This window comes from Capra hircus, chromosome 5 (assembly GCF_001704415.2).
Source record: "Capra hircus breed San Clemente chromosome 5, ASM170441v1, whole genome shotgun sequence".
Classification (NCBI taxonomy): domain Eukaryota; kingdom Metazoa; phylum Chordata; class Mammalia; order Artiodactyla; family Bovidae; genus Capra; species Capra hircus.
Window position 1 is genome coordinate 63487952 of NC_030812.1, and position 20301 is coordinate 63508252.

Sequence of the window (20301 nt, forward strand, 5' to 3'; positions counted from 1 at the left end):
AAACTATGAAGCCAGGCGGAGATGTCTTTACTTTCAGTATTGCTTTTAAGATCCCAGATTCTTGACTTGACTTGTAATGTATTTACTTTGGTTCTAGTGGCCAAGGATGTCAATATTCTTTTTGATGAATTAGAAGCTGTCAGCAGTCCTTGCAAAGATGATGACTCTCTCCTTCACCCTGGAAACCTTACCAGTACTTCAGATGATGCTAGCAGGTTGGAAGCCGGGGGAGAGGTAAGAGTATGCCATTTCATAAAAACAGAATTCTTGATCCAGGCCAGAACTGGAGAAGCACATTCCAGTGGATTGTTTGAAGTTATCTCATTGAACTGGGGGCCCCTGGGGGAAAAGAAGGGGTGAAGTCTTACACGCTTTTGAAAGCCTCTGGGGGTCTAGCACATTTCAGGAATCCAAAATCTACCTAGCTCAAAACAGACTTTCAGTGGGTCATGCACTTCTCTTATAGCTAAAGGCATTTAGATTATACAAAGAAGATTTTTTAAAACACTCATCATTTTAAAATGATTTACATTTTAGGTATGGCTAACTAGTCAAAAGTTAGCTTTACAAAAATGGATTCCCTGTTGAAATCTCCCATCATGTGGAACAATGATGTAAAGTGGACCAGCTCTTGGTAGACTGTGTTGTCTGTAGCCTCTTTGAGTTCCCATTCGCCTCTGTAATCTGGAAACTAAGATTACAGAAACTCATTGCAATTATAAACAGACAATCTGTTCATGTGTTATTTTGGGGGAAAAAAAAAAGTATTTTGTTAAAAGCATTCACTATTGCTTAGCTGTGTCTCAGTGGAGTTTAATGTCTTCTTTGTATATGCACTTTGTATATGGGCTTTCCTAGTGGCCCAGTTCAGTTCAGTCGCTCAGTTGTGTCCGACTCTTTGCAACCCCATGGACTGCAGTACACCAGGCCTCCCTGTCCATCACCAACTCCCAGAGTTAACTCAAACTCATGTCCATTGAGTCAGTGATGTCATCCAACCATCTCATCCTCTGTCATTTGCTTCTCCTCCTGCCTTCAGTCTTTCCCACCATCAGGATCTTTTCAGATGAGTCAGCTCTTCACATCAGGTGGCCAAAGCATCGGAGTTTCAGCTTCAGCATCAGTCCTTCAAATGAATATTCAGGACTGATTTTCTTTAGGGTGGACTGGTTGGATCTCTTTGCAGTCCAAGGGACCCTCAAGAGTCTTCTCCAACACCACAGTTCAAAAGCATCAGTTCTTCAGCACTCAGCTTTCCTTATAGTCCAACTCTCACATCCACACATGACTATTGGAAAAACCATAGCTTTGACTAGATGGACCTTTGTTGGCAAAGTAATGTGTCTGCTTTTTAACATGCTGTCTAGGTTGGTCATAGCTTTTCTTTCAAGGAGCAAGCGTCTTTTAATTTCATGGCTGCAATGACCATCTGCAGTGATTTTGAAGCTCAGATGGTAGGTAAAGAATCTGCCTGCAATGCAGGAGACCCAGATTCAATCCCTGGGTCAGAAAGATCCCGTAGAGAAGGGAATGGCTACCCACTCCAGTATTCTTGCCTGGAAAATTCCAAGGACAGAGGAGCCTGGTGCGCTACAGTCCACGGGGTCACAGAGTTAGACGTGACTAAGCGACTGACGCTTGTATATGCACTAAGTTTAGGTAATGGGAACACAGATCAGAGTCATTAATTTATTGTGTCTTCTTAATGCTGTTGTTATTCCAGAGGCTGTTAACCATCGAAAGGATAACACCTTTGAGCAGGAAAAATTGTTTACTTCTGTCAAACTTCCCAGACCTCTTTCTATAAATGCCATACACTACTTATCTCTGTGTGTGTGTTTTAAGAAAGAAACTCATTCTGTCAGCATTTCTTCACACAGAAACTTTGGATACCATAATATGACACAAAGGAAGGACCTTGAAAGGCACCTCACAAAGCAGCTCGTCTAATCCCCTTAATTTAGAGGTGATTGAACAGTCTCCGGGAGATTAGGGCTTTGCTCACCCTTCGCTTGAAGCCTCGGCTGGTTTTGCAGATAGATGGTAATGTGCTAAATCTACTGAATAGTTTCCTTGCCTGGCAGATGATTGCTAAGAAAGTGTTTATTGGGGTGGGCTTCTGAGCAGAAGCCAGAAATAGTGAAGATTGATCATCAGTTATAAATACCTGCCCAGGTATGAGACATGTTATTTCCATCTCTCCCAGCTGAGGATTTCCTTCTGTAGGTTTCATGGCACTGCTGCAAGAATATGGACTCTAGCAATAGCCTTGGAGGCCTGGCATATTTTCTTTCTTCATACTGCTATGTAGAAACTGATATATACTGTGATCTCAAATGTTTTTGTGTTTACACTTACAGTTGACCCTTGAATAATGTGGGTTTGAGCTATGTGGGTCCATCTATCTGTTGATGTTTTTCACTAATAGATATTATAGTACTATATAGTATGTGGTTGCAACCACAGTGTGGAGAAACCATGGATATGAAGACCCTGCTCTGACTATAAGTTACAAGCAGATTTAATCCTTGTGCTGTTTATAACTGTATACACAAATATCACAAAGAGAAATGTTGACTATGGTGGGCAAAAAAGTTTGAGAGACACTGACTAAAAAGTATTACTAAAACCATCAAACTACATGTAGTCTCATCCTTCTCCCCTACCAGATGGACTGTCTTCCTGAATTTTTGCATTTTTTATTACCTTGCTCTAAAAATCATTTTACCATGCATACATATGTAGCCTTAACAAATTATTTTGCATTGATTTTGTTTTGTGTTTTGTAAAAAATGGTATCATGCAGTATAAAGTCTTCTCTGACTTGTTTTTCTTCTGCCAATATTGTTTTTAAGATTTTGCTTACTATAAGATGAATCATTAGTTCTTTTTCCCTGCTGTATAATATTCTACTATATGACTATACAATTTATTTATGTTCACCTATTCATTGATTTGCATTGATTCCCATTTAAAATATTTTCTCTTATGAATAATGCTGCTGTGAACATTCATATACACATTTCCTGGTTTGTCAGGAATTTATTAGGGTTATATATATGCCAATGTTCTTTCCAAGGAGTAAGCGTCTTTTAATTTCCTGGCTGCAATCACCATCTGCAGTGATTTTGGAGCCCAAAAACATAAAGTCTGACACTGCTTCCACTGTTTCCCCATGTATTTCCTGTGAAGTGATGGGACCAGGTGCTGTGATCTTCGTCTTCTGAATGTTGAGCTTTAAGCCAACTTTTTCACTCTCCTCTTTCACTTTCATCAAGAGGCTCTTTAGTTCCTCTTCACTTTCTGCCATCTGCATATCTGAGGTTATTGATATTTCTCCCGGCAATCTTGATTCCAGCTTGTGCTTCTTCCAGCCCAGCGTTTCTCATGATGTACTCTGCATATAAGTTAAATAAGCAGGGTGACAATATACAGGCTTGTCGTACTCCTTTTCCTATTTGGAACCAGTCTGTTGTTCCATGTCCAGTTCTAACTGTTGCTTCCTGACCTGCATATAGGTTTCTCAAGAGGCAGGTCAGGTGGTCTGGTATTCCCATCTCTTTCAGAATTTTCCACAGTTTATTGTGATCCACACAGTCAAAGGCTTTGGCATAGTCAATAAAGCAGAAATAGATGTTTTTCTGGAACTCTCTTGCTTTTTCGATGATCCAGCGGATGTTGGCAATTTGATCTCTGGTTCCTCTGCCTTTTCTAAAACCAGCTTGAACATCTGGAAGTTACTCCTTGGAAGGAAAGTTATGACCAACCTAGATAGCATATTCAAAAGCAGAGACATTACTTTCCCAACAAAGGTCTGTCTAGTCACAGCTATGGTTTTTCCAGTGGTCATGTATGGATGTGAGAGTTGGACTGTAAAGAAAGCTGAGCACCGAAGAATTGATGCTTTTGAACTGTGGTATTGGAGAAGACTCTTGAGAGTCCCTTGGACTGCAGGGAGATCCAACCAGTCCATTCTAAAGGAGATCAGTCCTGGGTGTTCTTTGGAAGGACTGATGCTAAGCTGAAACTCCAATACTTTCCACCTCATGTGAAGAGTTGACTCATTGGAAAAGACTCTGATGCTAGGAGGGATTGGGGGCAGGAGGAGAAGAGGACGACAGAGGGTGAGATGGCTGGATGGCATCATGGACTCGATGGACGTGAGTCTGAGTGAACTCCGGGAGTTGGTGATGGACAGGGAGGCCTGGTGTGCTGCGGTTCATGGGGTCGCAAAGAGTCAGACACGACTGAGCGACTGAACTGAACTGATGCCAGTGTTCAGCTTTACATGATGATGTTGGTGTGTTTCCCAGTGTTAGTATATCAGTTTTCACTCTCACCTGTAGAATGTCAGTTGCTCCACATCCTTGGCAAGTTTTGATATCATTGGGTATCTTTAAGTTTTGTTCATTAGACTGAATGCTTTTTCCGATTTTTATTTTGTGTTCTGTTTACATTTTTCGTTAATAAATGTGTAATTTTGATAAAACACAAGGAAAATTCATTTAGTTTTATTTATTCTTTAACATTACTCAGTCAAGGCTCAGTTTTGAGTGTCTTACACTGGTCCCTTTCTCTTTGTGTGCAGACAGTACCAGAAAAAAACAAATTAAATGGCCTTTACTTCAGAGACGGAAAATGTCGAATTGACTACATTCTTGTGTACAGAAAATCCAACCCCCAGATGGAAAAGAGAGAAGTATTTGAAAGAAATATTAGAGCAGAAGGATTACAAATGGAGAAAGAGGTAAATGGTTTGCATGAATGAGAAAAGTATATATATACGTCAGTTCATATCAAGAGATAATTTAAAAAATAAGCAGTTAGTAGAGTAACTGAATATTTCATTTTCTGAGGTTTTGCCAATCTGCAGTATATGGAGAATTTTCCTGCAATTAAACTTCTGCAGCACAATTTGCCTTTGAGAGCATTTTGATATCCTAAGATTTCATAAAAATCAAAATATTCCAATTAAATTGATTTTTTTCAAAGTGTTATTTTACCTGACTTCCTACATCTGCTGCCTCTCTATGTTAACGATGGGTTTTATTGGGTTCACCAAAACATTCATTCAGGTTTTCCATACCATCTTACAGAAAGCCTGAATGAACTTTTTGACCAACCCAATATTTGCATGGATTAAAAAAAAAACTGGATAAAATGCAATTAGCTGACCCTAGAGGCTCTTTTTACATTTCAGGAAGCATCATGGGTTTGGGTATCCTCACACACCAGAAGAGACTGTCTGGCCGATTTGGCCAAAAACAGCTGAGACTTACAAAGTGATTCTGGTTTTAAGAGACGTTCAGGATGTTTTGTCAGGTTCCCAAACTCAAGGGTTACCTTATCAGTGTTTACTCTTCTCCCTTCCCTCCTCCTCCACAGGGGAAGTTTTGAGGAAGGTATAAGAGACCCAGCCAGGCCTCTGATAATAATCCGCAACGGGACTGTTACGTACCCAGAAACGCTGTGCACTTTTCTAGAACTTGGCCCTGTTTGCCAGATTACATAACTCCTCTCACATTTTCTCTAAACATTGTGCACAGCTTCTGGAGTTTTTCATAGTCAAGAAGAACATGTGACAATTAAAAGTGTTTGCTTCTGATTCTTCTCTTCAAGGCTGAAGGATGGATCTTTGAAGTCAGGCATCCCTGTTTTCTTTGTACGGGAAAGGTTGCATGCTGTTCCTGGGACTCTTCTGATAAATTGGTTTTTTTCAGTTCTGTTCGACTAGCCTCAACCCTGGAGCATTTATAAAATAGAAGCAGTGCTTTTCTGGAATGTCTCCAAAAAGAGAATTAGAAAAACGGTGAGATGAGTATGGCCTTAAGGGAACAGGTTCTCATTCTCAGGAAAGTGGAAGCAGGTTGCTCAAAAGACTGCTTCAGCTGGAGTTTCCCCTGGAGCAACAAACAGAATTAAATATGTTGCTTTTTCCATTTTTGTGGGATTCTGGAAAATCTTTCCTATACCCACTGGAATATACATTTGATAAACCTTGTTCTTTAGATAAGTTGTATGTTGGTATCCAGTAGACAGTTGTGTATTCTTTTCTTAACATTAATAGTACATTAATACTTTATCCCTAAAAATCATTTCTTCATGTTTTATTCTGTTTCAGAATTTTTATATAAAAAAATAAAAGATCTGAATTGCCGCCTGATCTAACGAAAGTCCTTCCTGTGATCCATTCTGACTCTGTCAAAGTTTTGATTCCTGTTAAAACTAAGTAGCTTTGTTCAGTTAACGAAAGATTTATATTTTAAGCTTCATCATTGTTCTCTCCATTTCTGGGGCTTCTTTTGTGTAGGTCTTTTCAGTGTCATTTCATGACTTTGAAGTTAAAACTCAAAAAGCCTAATACTTTTTACAAATAATGTACATTACCAAAGAGTTGACAGCTCTCCCATATGTTTCCTGAAAGTCTTCTGTACTGCAGTATTCAGCTGCCAGAATTAGAGTGGGTGGCTAAGGAGGGTTACTCTGCCTTCTAACGTGCAGTTTTGCTGTGCAGTCCAGAGTTGACCAGAGTATGTTAGACAGATGGCTCATATGATTTTAGTGGCTTACAATAATTTTGTTTGATTCTAATTTGTAAAAATTTTAATAGCTAGGTATTTATTTTAATGTATGGAAATAATAGCAATTGGAAAGTGTGTATCACCATATGAGAGGCTTCATTCAGCACTTATCTAATGAACACATAAGGAAGTTGTGGTACATATACACAATGGAATATTACTCAGCTATAGAAAGGAATGAATTTGAGTCAGTTCTAGTGAGGTGGATGAACCTAGAGCCTGTCATACAGAGTGAAGTAAATCAAAAAGAGAAAAACAAATATGGTATATTAAGGCATATATATGGAATCTTAAAAAATGGTACTGATGAACCTATTTGCAGGGCAGCAAGAGAGACACAGACATAGCGAACAGACTTGCGGACACAGGGGGAAGGAGAGGGTGGGAGGAGTTGAGAGAGTAGTATGGAAACATATATATATTACCATGTGTAAAATAGGTAGCCAGTGGGAATTAGCTGTGTGATGCAGAGAGCTCAACCTGGTACTGTCTTACAACCTAGAGGGGTGGGAGGGGAGGTCCAAGAGGGAGGGGACATATGTATACCTATGACTGATTCATGTTGATGTATGGCAGAAACCAATATAATATTAAAAGCAATTATACTCTAATTAAAAAATAAACACTTATCTAAGCATGTCTTTCTCCTCTTTCCCCCAAAAGTTTTTCTCTTGATGGCAGCTCCCCTGCAGTGTTCTATCTACTACCAAAAGCTTGGCTTTCCCCTTTTTGGAAGCTTCTTCCTAAGCAGCTTTTCCCTGTGGCCCACACTCTGCATAAGCAGCACAGTTTGACTCTCAGTTCAATCTCCAAGCTCTGCTTTGTATTTTCATGGTCTCAGCCAGCTCAGCAGAAAAAGGGTCTCTGCAGGATCTTCCTTGCTTAGAGGCAGCAGGAAATTATAGCTAAACTAATTTTCCCTGTCATAATTAATTAAAATAAAATGTCCCTTGTATGAACAGCAAATCTGCATCTTCATTTTTTTAAAAAAAGAGTTGCATTTTATTAAACCATCAGAAGCATTTTTGAGCTTCCCAGGTGGCACAGTGGTAAAGAATCTACCTATCAGTGCAAGAGATGCAAGAGACATGGGTTCGATCCCTGGGTCAGGAAGATCCCCTGGAGGAGGGCATGGTAACCCACTCCAGTATTCTTGCCTGGAGAATCCCATGGACAGAGGAGCCTGGAGGGCTACAATCCATGGGGATCACAAAGAGTTGAACATGACTGAGTGTACGCTTGCATGCAGAAGCACTTTTATTTAAATCAAGTGTTCTCATAAACAACTGCAATAGAAAACCAGCAATTTTAATAGCTATTTCAACTTCCAGAAGTTATTTCCAGCTTTTATACATAAAACAAAGAATTTAGTTCAAGGTGATAAAGAAAATCCAGGGGACTTCCTGTGAATCCATGTATACCTGAAATGATGAACACTGAATAAATTTTATGAATTATTAATATCATCATTAGTTGTGTATCATGATGTCCAATAATTACTGATAATATCTCACAGACTTAGAAGCTTTTGTGTCCAAATCAGCAAAGATGGGATCTCTAGTTGAAGTTTAATAGGAGAATCCTCGTCTCTTACAACGTTGAGAATCATGAAACACAATCAGGAAAATCTTTGATTCATGATAAAAAGTGAGGATCCAATCAAATTTCATTTCTTGAAAACTTAACCCCCTACCTGGTCAGTCAATAGGGAAGTGCTTGCTTTAGCACCGTGGGTCTTTAACATCCTGTAACTCATCTCTCATATTAGTTCAGAAAAAGCAATTGATAACCAAGTTCCCAAATAAAGTACCAAATCCAGGTGATTTTCTTCTCAAGTGTCTCTCTTCTTTAAAGGTAAACTCATGTTTATAAACCCACATTTTCTATTTTCGTTTTTCTCATTTTAAATTTTGTGTCCATCATTGACTCTTTGGTACCCATTTTGAAATCAGTATCAATGAGGTTTATCTTTTCCTTTTTATAAGGGGTCAGGTTGTGGGTGACTTTGGAATGTATGAGTACCAATTAGATTAAAGGAGCACCCTTCCTCTTTAGAATCATGCAGAACATAGGGGAAAACTCATATTATCAGGTGTTTACAAAATAACTGTAATTATATAAATCATACCATCTTGATAATTCACTCAACAAATATTTATTGCACATTCACTCTTTGCTAGGCACTATCTTAAGCACTAAGAACACAAGAGTGAATGAAACAGACAAAAAATTCCTACCCTGTTGGAACTTGAGAGCAAAGTAAATAAGTAAATCTATGTAGAACAACAGTAAATGCTGAGAAAAAAGTAAAGCAGGAAGTGTTGAGAGGGGCTTATAATTTTATAAAAGTTGGTAAAGATGAGTCTCTCTCCCAGGGACCAAGATGAGCACATACAAAAGCAATGAGGCAGGAGGATGCCTGGTGTGTTTATGGAACAGTGCAAAGGCCAGTAGGACAGGAATTGACTGAGCAGGGTAGAGAATAGTGAGAAATTGTATCAGAGAGGCAATGGAACAGATGGCATCAGATCTTTGAGATCACTGGGCAACTTTCGCAGAAGGCAATGGCACCCCACTCCAGTACTCTTGCCTGGAAAATCCCATGGATGGAGGAAGCTGGTAGGCTGCAGTCCATGGGGTCTCGAAGAATTGGACACGACTGAGTGACTTCACTTTCACTTTTCACTTTCATGCATTGGAGAAGGAAATGGCAACCCACTCCAGTGTTCTTGTCTGGAGAATCCCAGCGATGGCGGAGCCTGGTGGGCTGCCGTCTATGGGGTCACACAGAGTCAGACACGACTGGGGCAACTTAGCAGCAGCAGGGCAACTTTAGTTTTTCTCAACATGACATGGAAAATCACTGGATGGTTTTGAGCCAAGGCATTATAAGATGTGGCTTCTGTTTTATTAGGGCCACTCAGGTTTAGGGCAGAAGCAGAGATGCCAGTTAGGAGATTTGTTGCAAGAATCCAGGAAAGAAGTGATGGAAGCTTGGCTAAGTGCACAGCAGAGATGTTGAGAAGAGTAGTGAGAAGAGCCTGTGGGACTGCAGATAGATTGAATGAGTGGTGTGAGAGAGGAGGCGGCACGGGTGATTCAGCTGTCTGTCGTACACTGTGCGTTTAAAGAGCTGGAAGAAAGGAATCACCGTTTACAGGGAAGCAGAGGGAAGTGAGTCTCCTTGTAGGTGTGTGAAGTTTGAGGTGTTCTGGTGGTGCAGATGTTGAGTAGGAGGGAAGACTGTGGAAGACAGGGGTTGATCTGGGCTGGAAATAAACTTTTGGATGATAGGAGTCAGCAGAGAGGGGCTAGAAGGAAACCTTGAAAGTGTGGTGCTCGGAAGGAAGTGTGTCAGGAAGAAAGGACAGTTGTGTCCAATGCTGCTGATGGAGTGAGATAAAGACTGAAAGTTAGTCATTGAATTTAGTCATTGAATTTATCAACATGGAGGACTTTGGTGAGCTGGGCAAGAGAAGTTTCCACAGAGAGGTAGAAGTGAAAGCATGACTAAAGTGTATTCAACGAAGGAACAGGAGGAGAAAATGTGGAGAGAACAGATAAAAATAGCTCTTTGAGAGAGGTTCACTGTAAATGGAAAGAGACTGGTGTAAGAGGTGGAGTCAATAAAGAGGTTTTTACTAAGATGGGAAAAATAACTGCACGATTTCATGATAGAAGTAATTTGAGAGACAAAATTGATATTGTGGAAGAGTAGAGGAAGAATGTTTAGACCTGTGTTTAGTACTGTGTTTAGTACTTCAAAGCACTAAGTAGAGCGGCCACAAGTTTCTCCCATGCAGGGACCTACCTGCCTGCATCTGTGTCCATAAAAGTAGCCTTGCCCCTGGTGCTAAAGGTGTTCTAATCGTGCTCCCAGCTAAGGCCAACCTTTTGTTTTGGGCTGGAGAAGGAAATGGCAACCCACTCCAATATTCTTGCTTGGATAATCCCATAGACAGAGAAGCCTGGTGGGCTACAGACCATGGGGTCACAAAGAGTCAGACACAGCTGAGCAATTGAGCAGTTTGCTTTGGGTATCACACTCCATCTTCTCAGTCCTACTCAAGGACATTGCCCCCTCCAAAGATAAAATATTGTAAACTTTAAAAACAAATTCCCAAAGTCATGCAATGTGTCAAAACAGCCTATTTCTCTTTTCACTTGTTTCTCAGGAGGATTGGGGAAAATCTCACTGTGGTAAACATCTGTGTAGCCCTCAAGGCTGGGAGTTGTGGAAGTTTTTCTTTGAGATGATGACAAAAATAGTATTATTAAAATTCTCACTCTTGCCTTTATGAACCACATACTATTATCTCCATTTTATAGGTGAGACAGTTGAGGCAAAGCAATAACTTGCCCCAGGTGACAAGGACAGTAAGAGATAAAGGCCACATTAAAATCTGAGCCTGCTTGCTCTTTACCCTTGTATCCTGTTGATTCCTATTATCTGAAGATGGAATCTTCTCCTAACCATGTCAAGGTTAGGACATGGGTGGAGTTTTGAAAGAGAACCAGGAAAACTGGAGTGCATAGTGAAATTGGCTGCTATCTAGACTATTTCCTTGCACTTTGGCGGCCAGTAGTCATAGGTTTGAATCTTGGTTCAACAGCTTATAAGCTGAGTAGTCTTGAGCAACTTATCAAAGTTCTCTGGATCTCAGCTTTCACGTTTTTAACAATGAGGATGATGATATTTACCATGAAAAGTGTGAGGATTAATTGAGCCCTTCCAGGTGAATACAGAATACAGTGTAAATCTTTTTTATTTTACCTGAATTTTAGCTGTTCTGCCTTCTATTCATGACAAACAATTTATGATTATGATATAAAACTTCTTTGTGAAATATTTTAAAAAGTGACTCAAATTAAGGAAATACAGGAAATAAAAATATTGTAGATAATATACACAGATTTGGCAGAAGCATGATTTTAGTCTGTTACTTGGCTAGTGGTTATCGTGGATAGACCCTGAAGCCCTGCCTCCTGATTTTAATGCCTTTGTTATCATTCCCTCTCCTGGAGAATAGGTGACTTGCTCTTAACCAACAGAATATGGCAAATGGGATGTTACTTCCATGGTTATGTTATGGTATGTAAGACCCTGTCTCAGCTGACAGACGTTGGGCTCTCTTTTGCTGGCTTTGAAGAAGTGAGCTCTCATGTTGTGAAACTGTTTATGAAGGGGGCTCTGTGCAAAGAAGGGGGGCTGATCTCTTAGAGCTAAGAATTGCTCCCAGAAACTGGCCAGAAAACAGGGACTGCAGACCTGCAACCTCAAGATGAGCTCTGCCAACAGCTGAGGGATCCTGAAAGGAGATCCGTCTGCAGTCGAGCTTCTGTTGAGACTGCAGCCCTGGCCAAGATCTGTATTGTAGCCTGGTGAGACCCTGAAGCTGAGGGCCCAGCTATGCTATGTCTGGATTCCTGACCTACAGGAACTGTAAACTCAGTTCAGTTCAGTTCAGTTGCTCAGTTGTGTCTTAACTCTTTGCGACCTTGTGAACTGCAGCATGCCAGGCCTCCTGGTCCATCACCAACTCTTGGAACTTACTCAAACTCATGTCCATTGAGTCGGTGATGCCATCCTACCATCTCATCCTCTGTTGTCCCCTTCTCTTCCTGCCCTCAATCTTTCCCAGCATCAGGGTCTTTTCAAATGAGTCATTCCCTTATGGCTCAGCCGGTAAACTCAGTAATAAGGGTTGTTTTGTTGTGGTGATTCATTCTGCAGCAGTAGGTAACTTCATACAGTGGTTAAGAGTCTGGGGTCACACATTCTGAGTTCTCATTTGTTTTCATCATTAAAAGCTGTGTGCACTTGGGAACTTCAGCTTAATGAGGCTAATGATGAGAGCTATTGGGTTGGCCAAAAAGTTTGTTCAGGTTTTTCCATAAGCTATTATGGGTTATACTGCATGGGTTATTATACTAATTAAATGAACTTATTCATATCAACTGCTTATCTCTGTACCTGTCATATTGCAAGCAAGTAATAAATCTTTATTACCATCATTATAGTTATCATAACAGCTAAACATAGTATATGAATATTAATACTTCAAAGATAGTTTTCAAGGTAAACTCTTTGGAAAATTAATCATACACTTTATAAATACCTTAAAATCGAATCATTAGGGTAGCAACATCAACTGGCTATATATTGCTAATAATTTGTATGTATTAATGAGATTGCTGATTATCTTCAGTGCTCTTGGAAGAACTTAAAATACCTTAGGTAACATGTTTAGCATTGTCAAGGTTCAGACATTTCTGTGCCCAGAGAATTTGGTTTTAGATTCATCAGGGAATAAAATGGTATATCAACCCAGAACTAAAACACTGTGCTCAATTGCCTGTCCTAGTCTTGCTTGACACCTATTCAGGGGAAATCTATACAAAGATTCCCCATTGAAGGTGCTCATCTCACCACTAATCTCTGCCTTCACAGGCTTCCTGCTTATCCTACCCTTCCTATTTTCATCCCTGATTATGTTCCACAACCGCTGTTACTATAGGTGTTCTCTCTGGATCCAGAACTCTGAGAATGAAGGAAAAAGGACCAGAGTCTCCTCCCTTCTTTATAGTTCAAACCATGATAAATATATAAAATAAATGCCGGGACAAACTGAACTATCCAAATTCGTGGCCTCTAGTATTTTCTGGAGCCCCCTCCACTTAATAATCTCCATTTTCTGGTATGTCAAACATATGTTCTACCAAGGGTCTCAAGTTAGATTTGAAGGGAAGGGAAAATTAAGGACAGTCCTAGGCACAGAATGAAGGAGGCAGATTTTCTTGTGAAAATCAAAGCCCTGGAAATTCCTTGAGTATTTATCTTAATCTGTCTGGGCCGCTATAACAAAATACCATTTACTGGATGGGGTATAAATAACACAGGCTTATTTCTCATAGTTCTGCAAGCTGGGAGTTCAAGGTGCTGGTGAAAACCTTCTTCCTGGTTCACAGACAGCACCTTTTTGCTGTGTCTTCACATGGTGAAAGCAAATAGGAGCTCTCTGAGGTCTCTTTTTGAAGGAACTAATCCTATTTTTGAGGACTCCATGACCTAATCACCTCTCAAAGGCCCTAGCTCCTAATACCATCACATTGGGGGTTAGAATTTCAATGTATGAATTTTAAGGGGATATAATTCAGATCAAAGCAGTACCTTTCAGGAGTTCATTGTTGATCCATACTGACAGTGGCCTTTTTAAAAGTGGTCTCTGAGGTTGAATTTTTTCCTAGGCAGAAGCAGAGCCTGGGGTGAGGATTCTTGCAAAGTTGTTGTTGGGTAGAGTGAGCTCAGGAGAAAGGGGTATGGAGAAGTAGCAGAGGTCCGAGGAGAAAAGCCAAGCTGAGAGTATAGTCTCTATTCCAGGTAGAGAGTTCTGGATCTGGTTCCCTTTCAAGCAGAGGTCCTCCTACCCATCAATCATTGGCTGAGGCTGGGGAATGGTGGGAGGTAGATGCTGCCCCTGCTTGACGGAGAGTGATTCTTCAGCACTCAAGGCTACTTGGCTTCTGGGCTGTACACCATCAGAATTCATTACCAGTGATACTATATCTCTACTGATCATATGTTGCTGTTCAGTTAGTAACATCCTGTCTTGACCCTTTGTAACCCCATGGACTGTAGCCCACCAGGCTCCTCTGTTCATGGAATTTCCCAGGCAAGAACACTGGAGTGGGTTGCCGTTTCCTTCTCCAGGGGATCTTCCTGACCCAGGGATCAAATTCGCATGTCCTGCATTAGCAGGTAGTGGATTCTTTACCACTGAGCCACCAGGGAAGTCACCTGTGGCTTTAGATGGCCCACTTTGAGATTACAGCAGTCAGGGAATTCATGATGGGAGTGAAGAGAGAGAAACAAAGACACTTTGCTTTAATTTGCCCAGTGTTCCCTCTAAGATACTCCATCTTAAAGGTACGGATTCCATGTGGCTGGTATAATCATTTTGAGGGCAGAGATGGTGTCTTGCTGGTTTTTAACAGTAAGACTGAGCCCAGTGCTTAGCTTGTGGGATTTCGAGTTTGTCACAACAGATTGTAAATAGCTGATTTCCATGGCTGTGTCTGGGTAGCATCAATCAATTTAGCTCCAGGATTTCTCAGCCTCAGCAGTATTGATGTTTGGGGCTGGATACTTCTCTGTTACAGGAGGCTGTTTTTTGTACTATAGGATGTTTAACAGCACCCCTGCCCACTAGATCCCAGCAGTGCTCCTCCCCCCACCCCGCCAAGCTATGAGAACCCAAATGTCTCCAGGCATTGTCCTGTGTCCCCAGGAATAGGTGTATAAAATTGTCCCTGGCTGAGAGCTACTGAGTTAGACTCTTAGACCCAACTTTATGCAGTTGGTTGCGGTGTCTATGAGATAGCTAAAGGAATTCAAAGCAGCTATTCTTTCATCCACCTGGGCTAAATAATTTAAGCATTCTTAATATCAGACTTTTGAATCATAAAGACCCTATGTCTTTGAAGAGAGAATAGGGTAAATTAAGTTTGACCTTTCAAGCCAGACAACAGGAATTTAGATCCACTTGCTACTTCATCACTTACTGAGTAAATACCCAGATGAGACTCTTAAGCACTCTGTGCCGCAGCTTCTTCATGGGGATAAAATGAGCTAGTATATTGTAGCCTGCTTAGAAGAGAACCCAGCGTATATGAAGGGCCCAGTGAGTGGTGGCTGTGGGTGTTGATAAAGACGAGAGTGGTTTCAGCCCCAGGTCACCTTGTGTTCTGATCTCAGACATTCACCCCTGTCCCCTCTCAGACTGAAAGTCCCTGGCCTCTGTCTAGGGAAAGCTGTGGGGGTCTGGTGGGTGGCACCCCCACCTTGTCCCCAGGACTCGGTCCTTCTGTCACCTACCACTGCCCTAAACCAGTCCCTCAGAATCAGGGCTTCATTGTCATGGGGCCATCTTAAGATTGTTTCACCAAATGGTGGGGGGTGGGGCACTTTCTCCTCTCTCTCTCATTCTTTCTTTCTCTGGCTCTATTTCTCTCTTCCTCTTTCTGTCTCAATCTTCCTTTCACTCTGACTTGTGAAATTGCTTTAAAGAGTGGAGGGCCTACTTATTTTTACCTTGACTGTTTTTGCTTGATCAGGAAGACAGAATTTAAGCAAAACATTTCTGTTGCCAGGTCAAGATGACCAGTACACAGTTATCCTGAACTGATTTACTCAAAGAATCATTCTAAATCAATACATGCTTACATGACTCATGCGTATTCCTTTGCTTAAGACAGAATATTAAGGGGAAAAATTACCCGTTATATAAGACACAGCTGAAGAACCAAAATCACATTATAAACTTGTTACCATCCCACGAGAAGAAAATTAATCTAAAAGATCTTCTCACTGGTCTAAATTGAACTTGTCTGATATAAAACACATTTCGCATTGTTTTTGCATACCAATGTGGGCCATGTAGAGTTGCAGCTATGAAAGGAACTGAAAGTCTTTTCTTAATGATGTTATTTTTGTTGCTGATGTTCTTACTATGTGTTATGTTAAGTTGCTGAAAATTACACAAATTATACACTAGGGATATGATGTTAATTATTCATTAATGAGATGGAGTGATTTCAGAGTTTTGAAGCAGTCTAGAAAACTGTAAATCCAAGGTCTCCTGTTTATAATCTTTACAAGTCAAAAATCTGACAAAGGTCAATTGTAAGCTGAATTTTATTACCCAAGCCTGATATACTTCATTTGCAAAAGCGATGATGCAGCACTGTCCCTGGAGGCTGAGACCAATCTTTAACTCACTTCCTGTTGTGGCTTAGGCATATTTTAAGAGCAGTTGATGGTGTCTGATGATTCCCGTTTCCAAATAGAGTCATTCTTCGTTCATCAAATATCTAATGAACATCATGTCTAATTATTAAGGGAAGAGAAGCATTAAATAAGTCAGGTGTGATGAGAGCTGTGAAGAAAATACACAGAAATCCTGGGAGGGAATCACTATTTTGTTCAGGAGTTCAAGGTAAATCTCCAAGATAATAAGTGAACCAAGAAACAAATTGGGATATGCATTTCTAAACCCAATTCTCAAAAGCCCCTCAGAGTTTTCCCACTATTGGGGTTACTTTTGCTCGCATTTTCCCATGTGTGGAGTGGAATGAGGGTTGGAAGAATAAGTGGACTCACTGAATGCGGTGGGAGTATGTCCTATATAGGAAGAGGGAAATGGGTCGATTTGGCTGGGGTGGGGGCAGAGGAGATGACAATGTTTGCATCTACATGACCTTGTCCAGGGCCCAGAGCAGAAGCCAAATCAAGTGCCTGAGCAGTCCTGGGCCCTTTGCTGACCTGTTTCCAAACCCCTCCCTAACTTGTCCTTTGCCATTCGTTAGTTTAGCTTCCCTCTCTTTTGGTGCTTCATCTTTCATGACCTGACACACTTTCATCTACACTTACATCAAACTTCTTCTTTGAAAGCCTTCCCTAGTGCTTGTAACTGTTTGGCACCTCTTTCAGTTAAGAGTTATGCAGAAAACAAGCCACTGTATGTCTTCTAAGCATGAAGTGTTTGATACAGAGGCTTGCACCATTGATGAAAAGGGAAGGGAAGCCACCTTCAATTGTTTCCTGAAACATCACAGCAGTGGTCCCAGGCACTGACCTGGAATCCAGTAGGGGTCCCAAGAATGTCTGACTCTCAAAAGACTTACTTGAAGCTGTCTCTAGCTTACACACCTGTGACTACCTGGAGGGAGAAACAGCCTCTTCTACTTTCCAGATTTCATTTTCTTGAGTGCATCCCTCATTGTTGACTCTAACCCACAGCTCCGCGGGGAAGGGCATTCTGGGAAATGTAGTCCCAGTTTCTCCCCAGCAGTGCAGAGGACTTCAGAAAGAGGGGCGGAAATGCCAAGATGACAAAAACAGCATAGCGCAGCCACTACCCCACCTCCTTCCAGGTTTGACCACCTAGCCCTTCATTTAAGGCTATGCCAGCCCCTTCTCTGTCGTACTCAAAAGGTGTACAGTTGTAAGTCATAAATCCTAATACAGTAAGTCCCCCACATACAAACCTTCAAGTTACTAGTGGTTGTGCTTTTGTGTAATTAACAATACACACATTATGCTTTCGTGTACTTTATAGCACTGTATACTGTTTAGTAGTATGTGTGTGTGTTCAGTCATTGTCCATCTCTTTTTGACCTCATGGACTGCAGCCCACCAGGCTCCTCAGTCCATGGGATTTTTCAGGCCAGAATGCTGGAGTGGGTTGCCTTTTCATCCTCCAGGGGATCTTCCCAACCCAGGGATTGAGCCTGCATCTCCTGCATTGGCAGGAGTATTCTCTACCACTGAGCCACCTGGGAAGCCACAGCATAGTAATAAAGTATCTTTATTTCAAGCCCAGGGTGTCTGGAAGCAAGCCTAAAAGCAGTGGTGGTGTGGCTGGCACTGCTAAAAAGTGCCACCTGATGTACTGTACTACTACTGTACTTTTCAAGATACTATACTGTAAGATTAAATATTTTTCTGTATTTTTTGTGTTTGTTTTTTATGTATTATTTGTGTGAAAAATATTATAAACCTATTACAGTAATAGCCGACTGTGTTAGTGGGGTACCTAGTCTAACCTTGTTGGACTTGCAACAAATTGGACTTATGAACATGCTCTTGGACTGGAACTCCTTTGTACAGAGGGGACTTACTGTGCTGCCCCTCAAAGTGATGAGGGAACAGCTTTCATCACGTGGCTGTAGCTGGATGTATTGCCCACAGTCGAAATACCTCCCTCACACCCACCCCATTTTTCTGAGGCTAACCCCAGGCAGTTCTTTGTTCATAGCAGAGCTAAATTCATTGAGACCAAATCTTTAATTAGACATTCAGACAGTAGCAGTCCCCAGCCTGCATAAGGAGTCATCTGTGTATCTGTGGTGCATGAGGAAGGGAGAGGACAAAGGAAAGACAAGCCGAAAACTCCTCTCACAACTGAGTAAAAGGGGAAGGTTCCCACCACCACTTGCGGCTCCTGTGGTGTTAGAGGGTCCATGATCACATGTATGGGGGGAATGTCATATTCCAGGAACAGTATCAGGCAGTGGAGAATCAGTAATGAAAAAGTGTTCCTTTTATCTATGATTACATAACAAACAACTCCAGGACTCGTGGTTTAAAACAGCAGTTCTTTTACTGTCAAGTCTGCAGTTGGGCAGGGCTCTGCAGGACTGCCTCTTTTCTGCTCCCTGGGTCATGCTCCCAGGAAGCTGGTGGATCCCCTTTCAAGGCAGCTCTCAGCTGAGAGCTCAGCTAGGTCTGCAGGCTTCAGGCTTCATTTCTTTCCATGTGGATCTCTACACAAGCTTCTCTGAGGCTCCCTTGCCACAGGCCTCCTCATGACATGGTGCCTGGGTTGCAAGAAAATGAAGCAGAAGTGCATTTTTTAAAAATTAAAATATAGTTGATATTGTGTTTCAAGTATACAGCAAAGTGATTCAGTTATATATTTTTCATTCCTTTCCATTATAAGTTATTGCAAGATATTGAATACAGTTCCATGTGCCATATAGAAGGTCCTTTTTGCTTATCAGTTTTATGTATAGTATCAATAGTTTGTTAATCATCTTCTCCTATTTATCCATATCCCTTCTCTCTTTCCCTATGGGAGCTTCCCTGGTGGCTCAGATAGTAAAGAATCTGCCCACAGTGCAGGAAACCCGGGTTTGATTCTTAGGTCAGGAATATCCCCTGGAAAAGACAATGGCAACTAACTCCAGTATTCTTGCCTGGAGAATTCCATGGACAAAGGACCCTGGACAGCTACAGTCTATGGGATTGCAGAGTCGGACCCGACTAAGCAACTAACCCACTCCTCTCTTTCTCCTTTGGTAGCCATACATTTATTTTCTGTGACTGTGAGTCTGTTTCTGTTTTGTATATGTATAGATTCATTTGTATTATTTTTTAGATTCTATATATAAGTGATACAATATAATACATAGCATATATAATATATAGCAGATATGATATAATATCATATAATACCTGTCTCTGCCTGGCTTACTTCACTTAGTATGATATTCTGTAGGTCCATTCATCTTGCTGCACATGGTAACAGTCCATTCCTGTTTTGTTGTTCAGTCGCTCACTCATGTCCAGCTCTTTGTGAGCCCTTGGACTGCAGCACTCCAGACTTCCCTGTCCTTCATTATTTCCCAGAGTTTGTTCAAACTCATCCTGTTTATGGCTGAGTAATACTTCCTTGTATATATATGTATATATATATATACCACTTCTTCTAAAACCCAGCAACAGATGTGCATTTTTATGACCTAGACCCAGAACTGTTTCTTCTGCTGTGCTCTATTGGCAGAGATAGGAACAAGGGGAAGGTACATAGGTTCTACCTCTTGATGAAGAGAGGCAAGGTTCTGGGAGACATGTGGGATGAAAGCTATTGTCAGGGCCATCTTTGGAAAATACAGCATGCCACGTTATACTCAATGTGTTTGAGGAGCTCATTGACTAGAGGTGAAGACGGGCATGACACAGATGACTAGAATACAGCCTGAAAAGTTTTCTATGAAAACACTAAGAGAACTTCAGACTCTGCCCAGAGATTTCAGGAAGGTTAGAAGCAGTGACCTGAGCCTTGAAGAATGCATTGACAGAGCAGTGAAGTAGAAGGGCATGGAAGCAGTTTGAGTGGAGGCAAAATAATTTGCATTGGAGGCATCACGGCTCTTCTAG

The 20301-nt window shown here is 41.2% G+C and overlaps 1 protein-coding gene across 13 annotated transcripts in view; it reads left to right on the forward strand.

Annotated features, from left to right (window-relative positions):
- ANO4 (anoctamin 4) overlaps window positions 1–20301 on the forward strand; it is a 433131-nt gene that overhangs the window by 237348 nt on the left and 175482 nt on the right. For all 13 annotated transcript variants that reach the window (XM_018048154.1, XM_018048157.1, XM_018048156.1 and 10 more), the window contains 2 exons: window positions 98–234; window positions 4589–4747. In XM_018048154.1, coding sequence (XP_017903643.1) covers window positions 98–234; window positions 4589–4747 — 296 coding nt within the window. The remainder of the gene's footprint in view (window positions 1–97; window positions 235–4588; window positions 4748–20301) is intronic.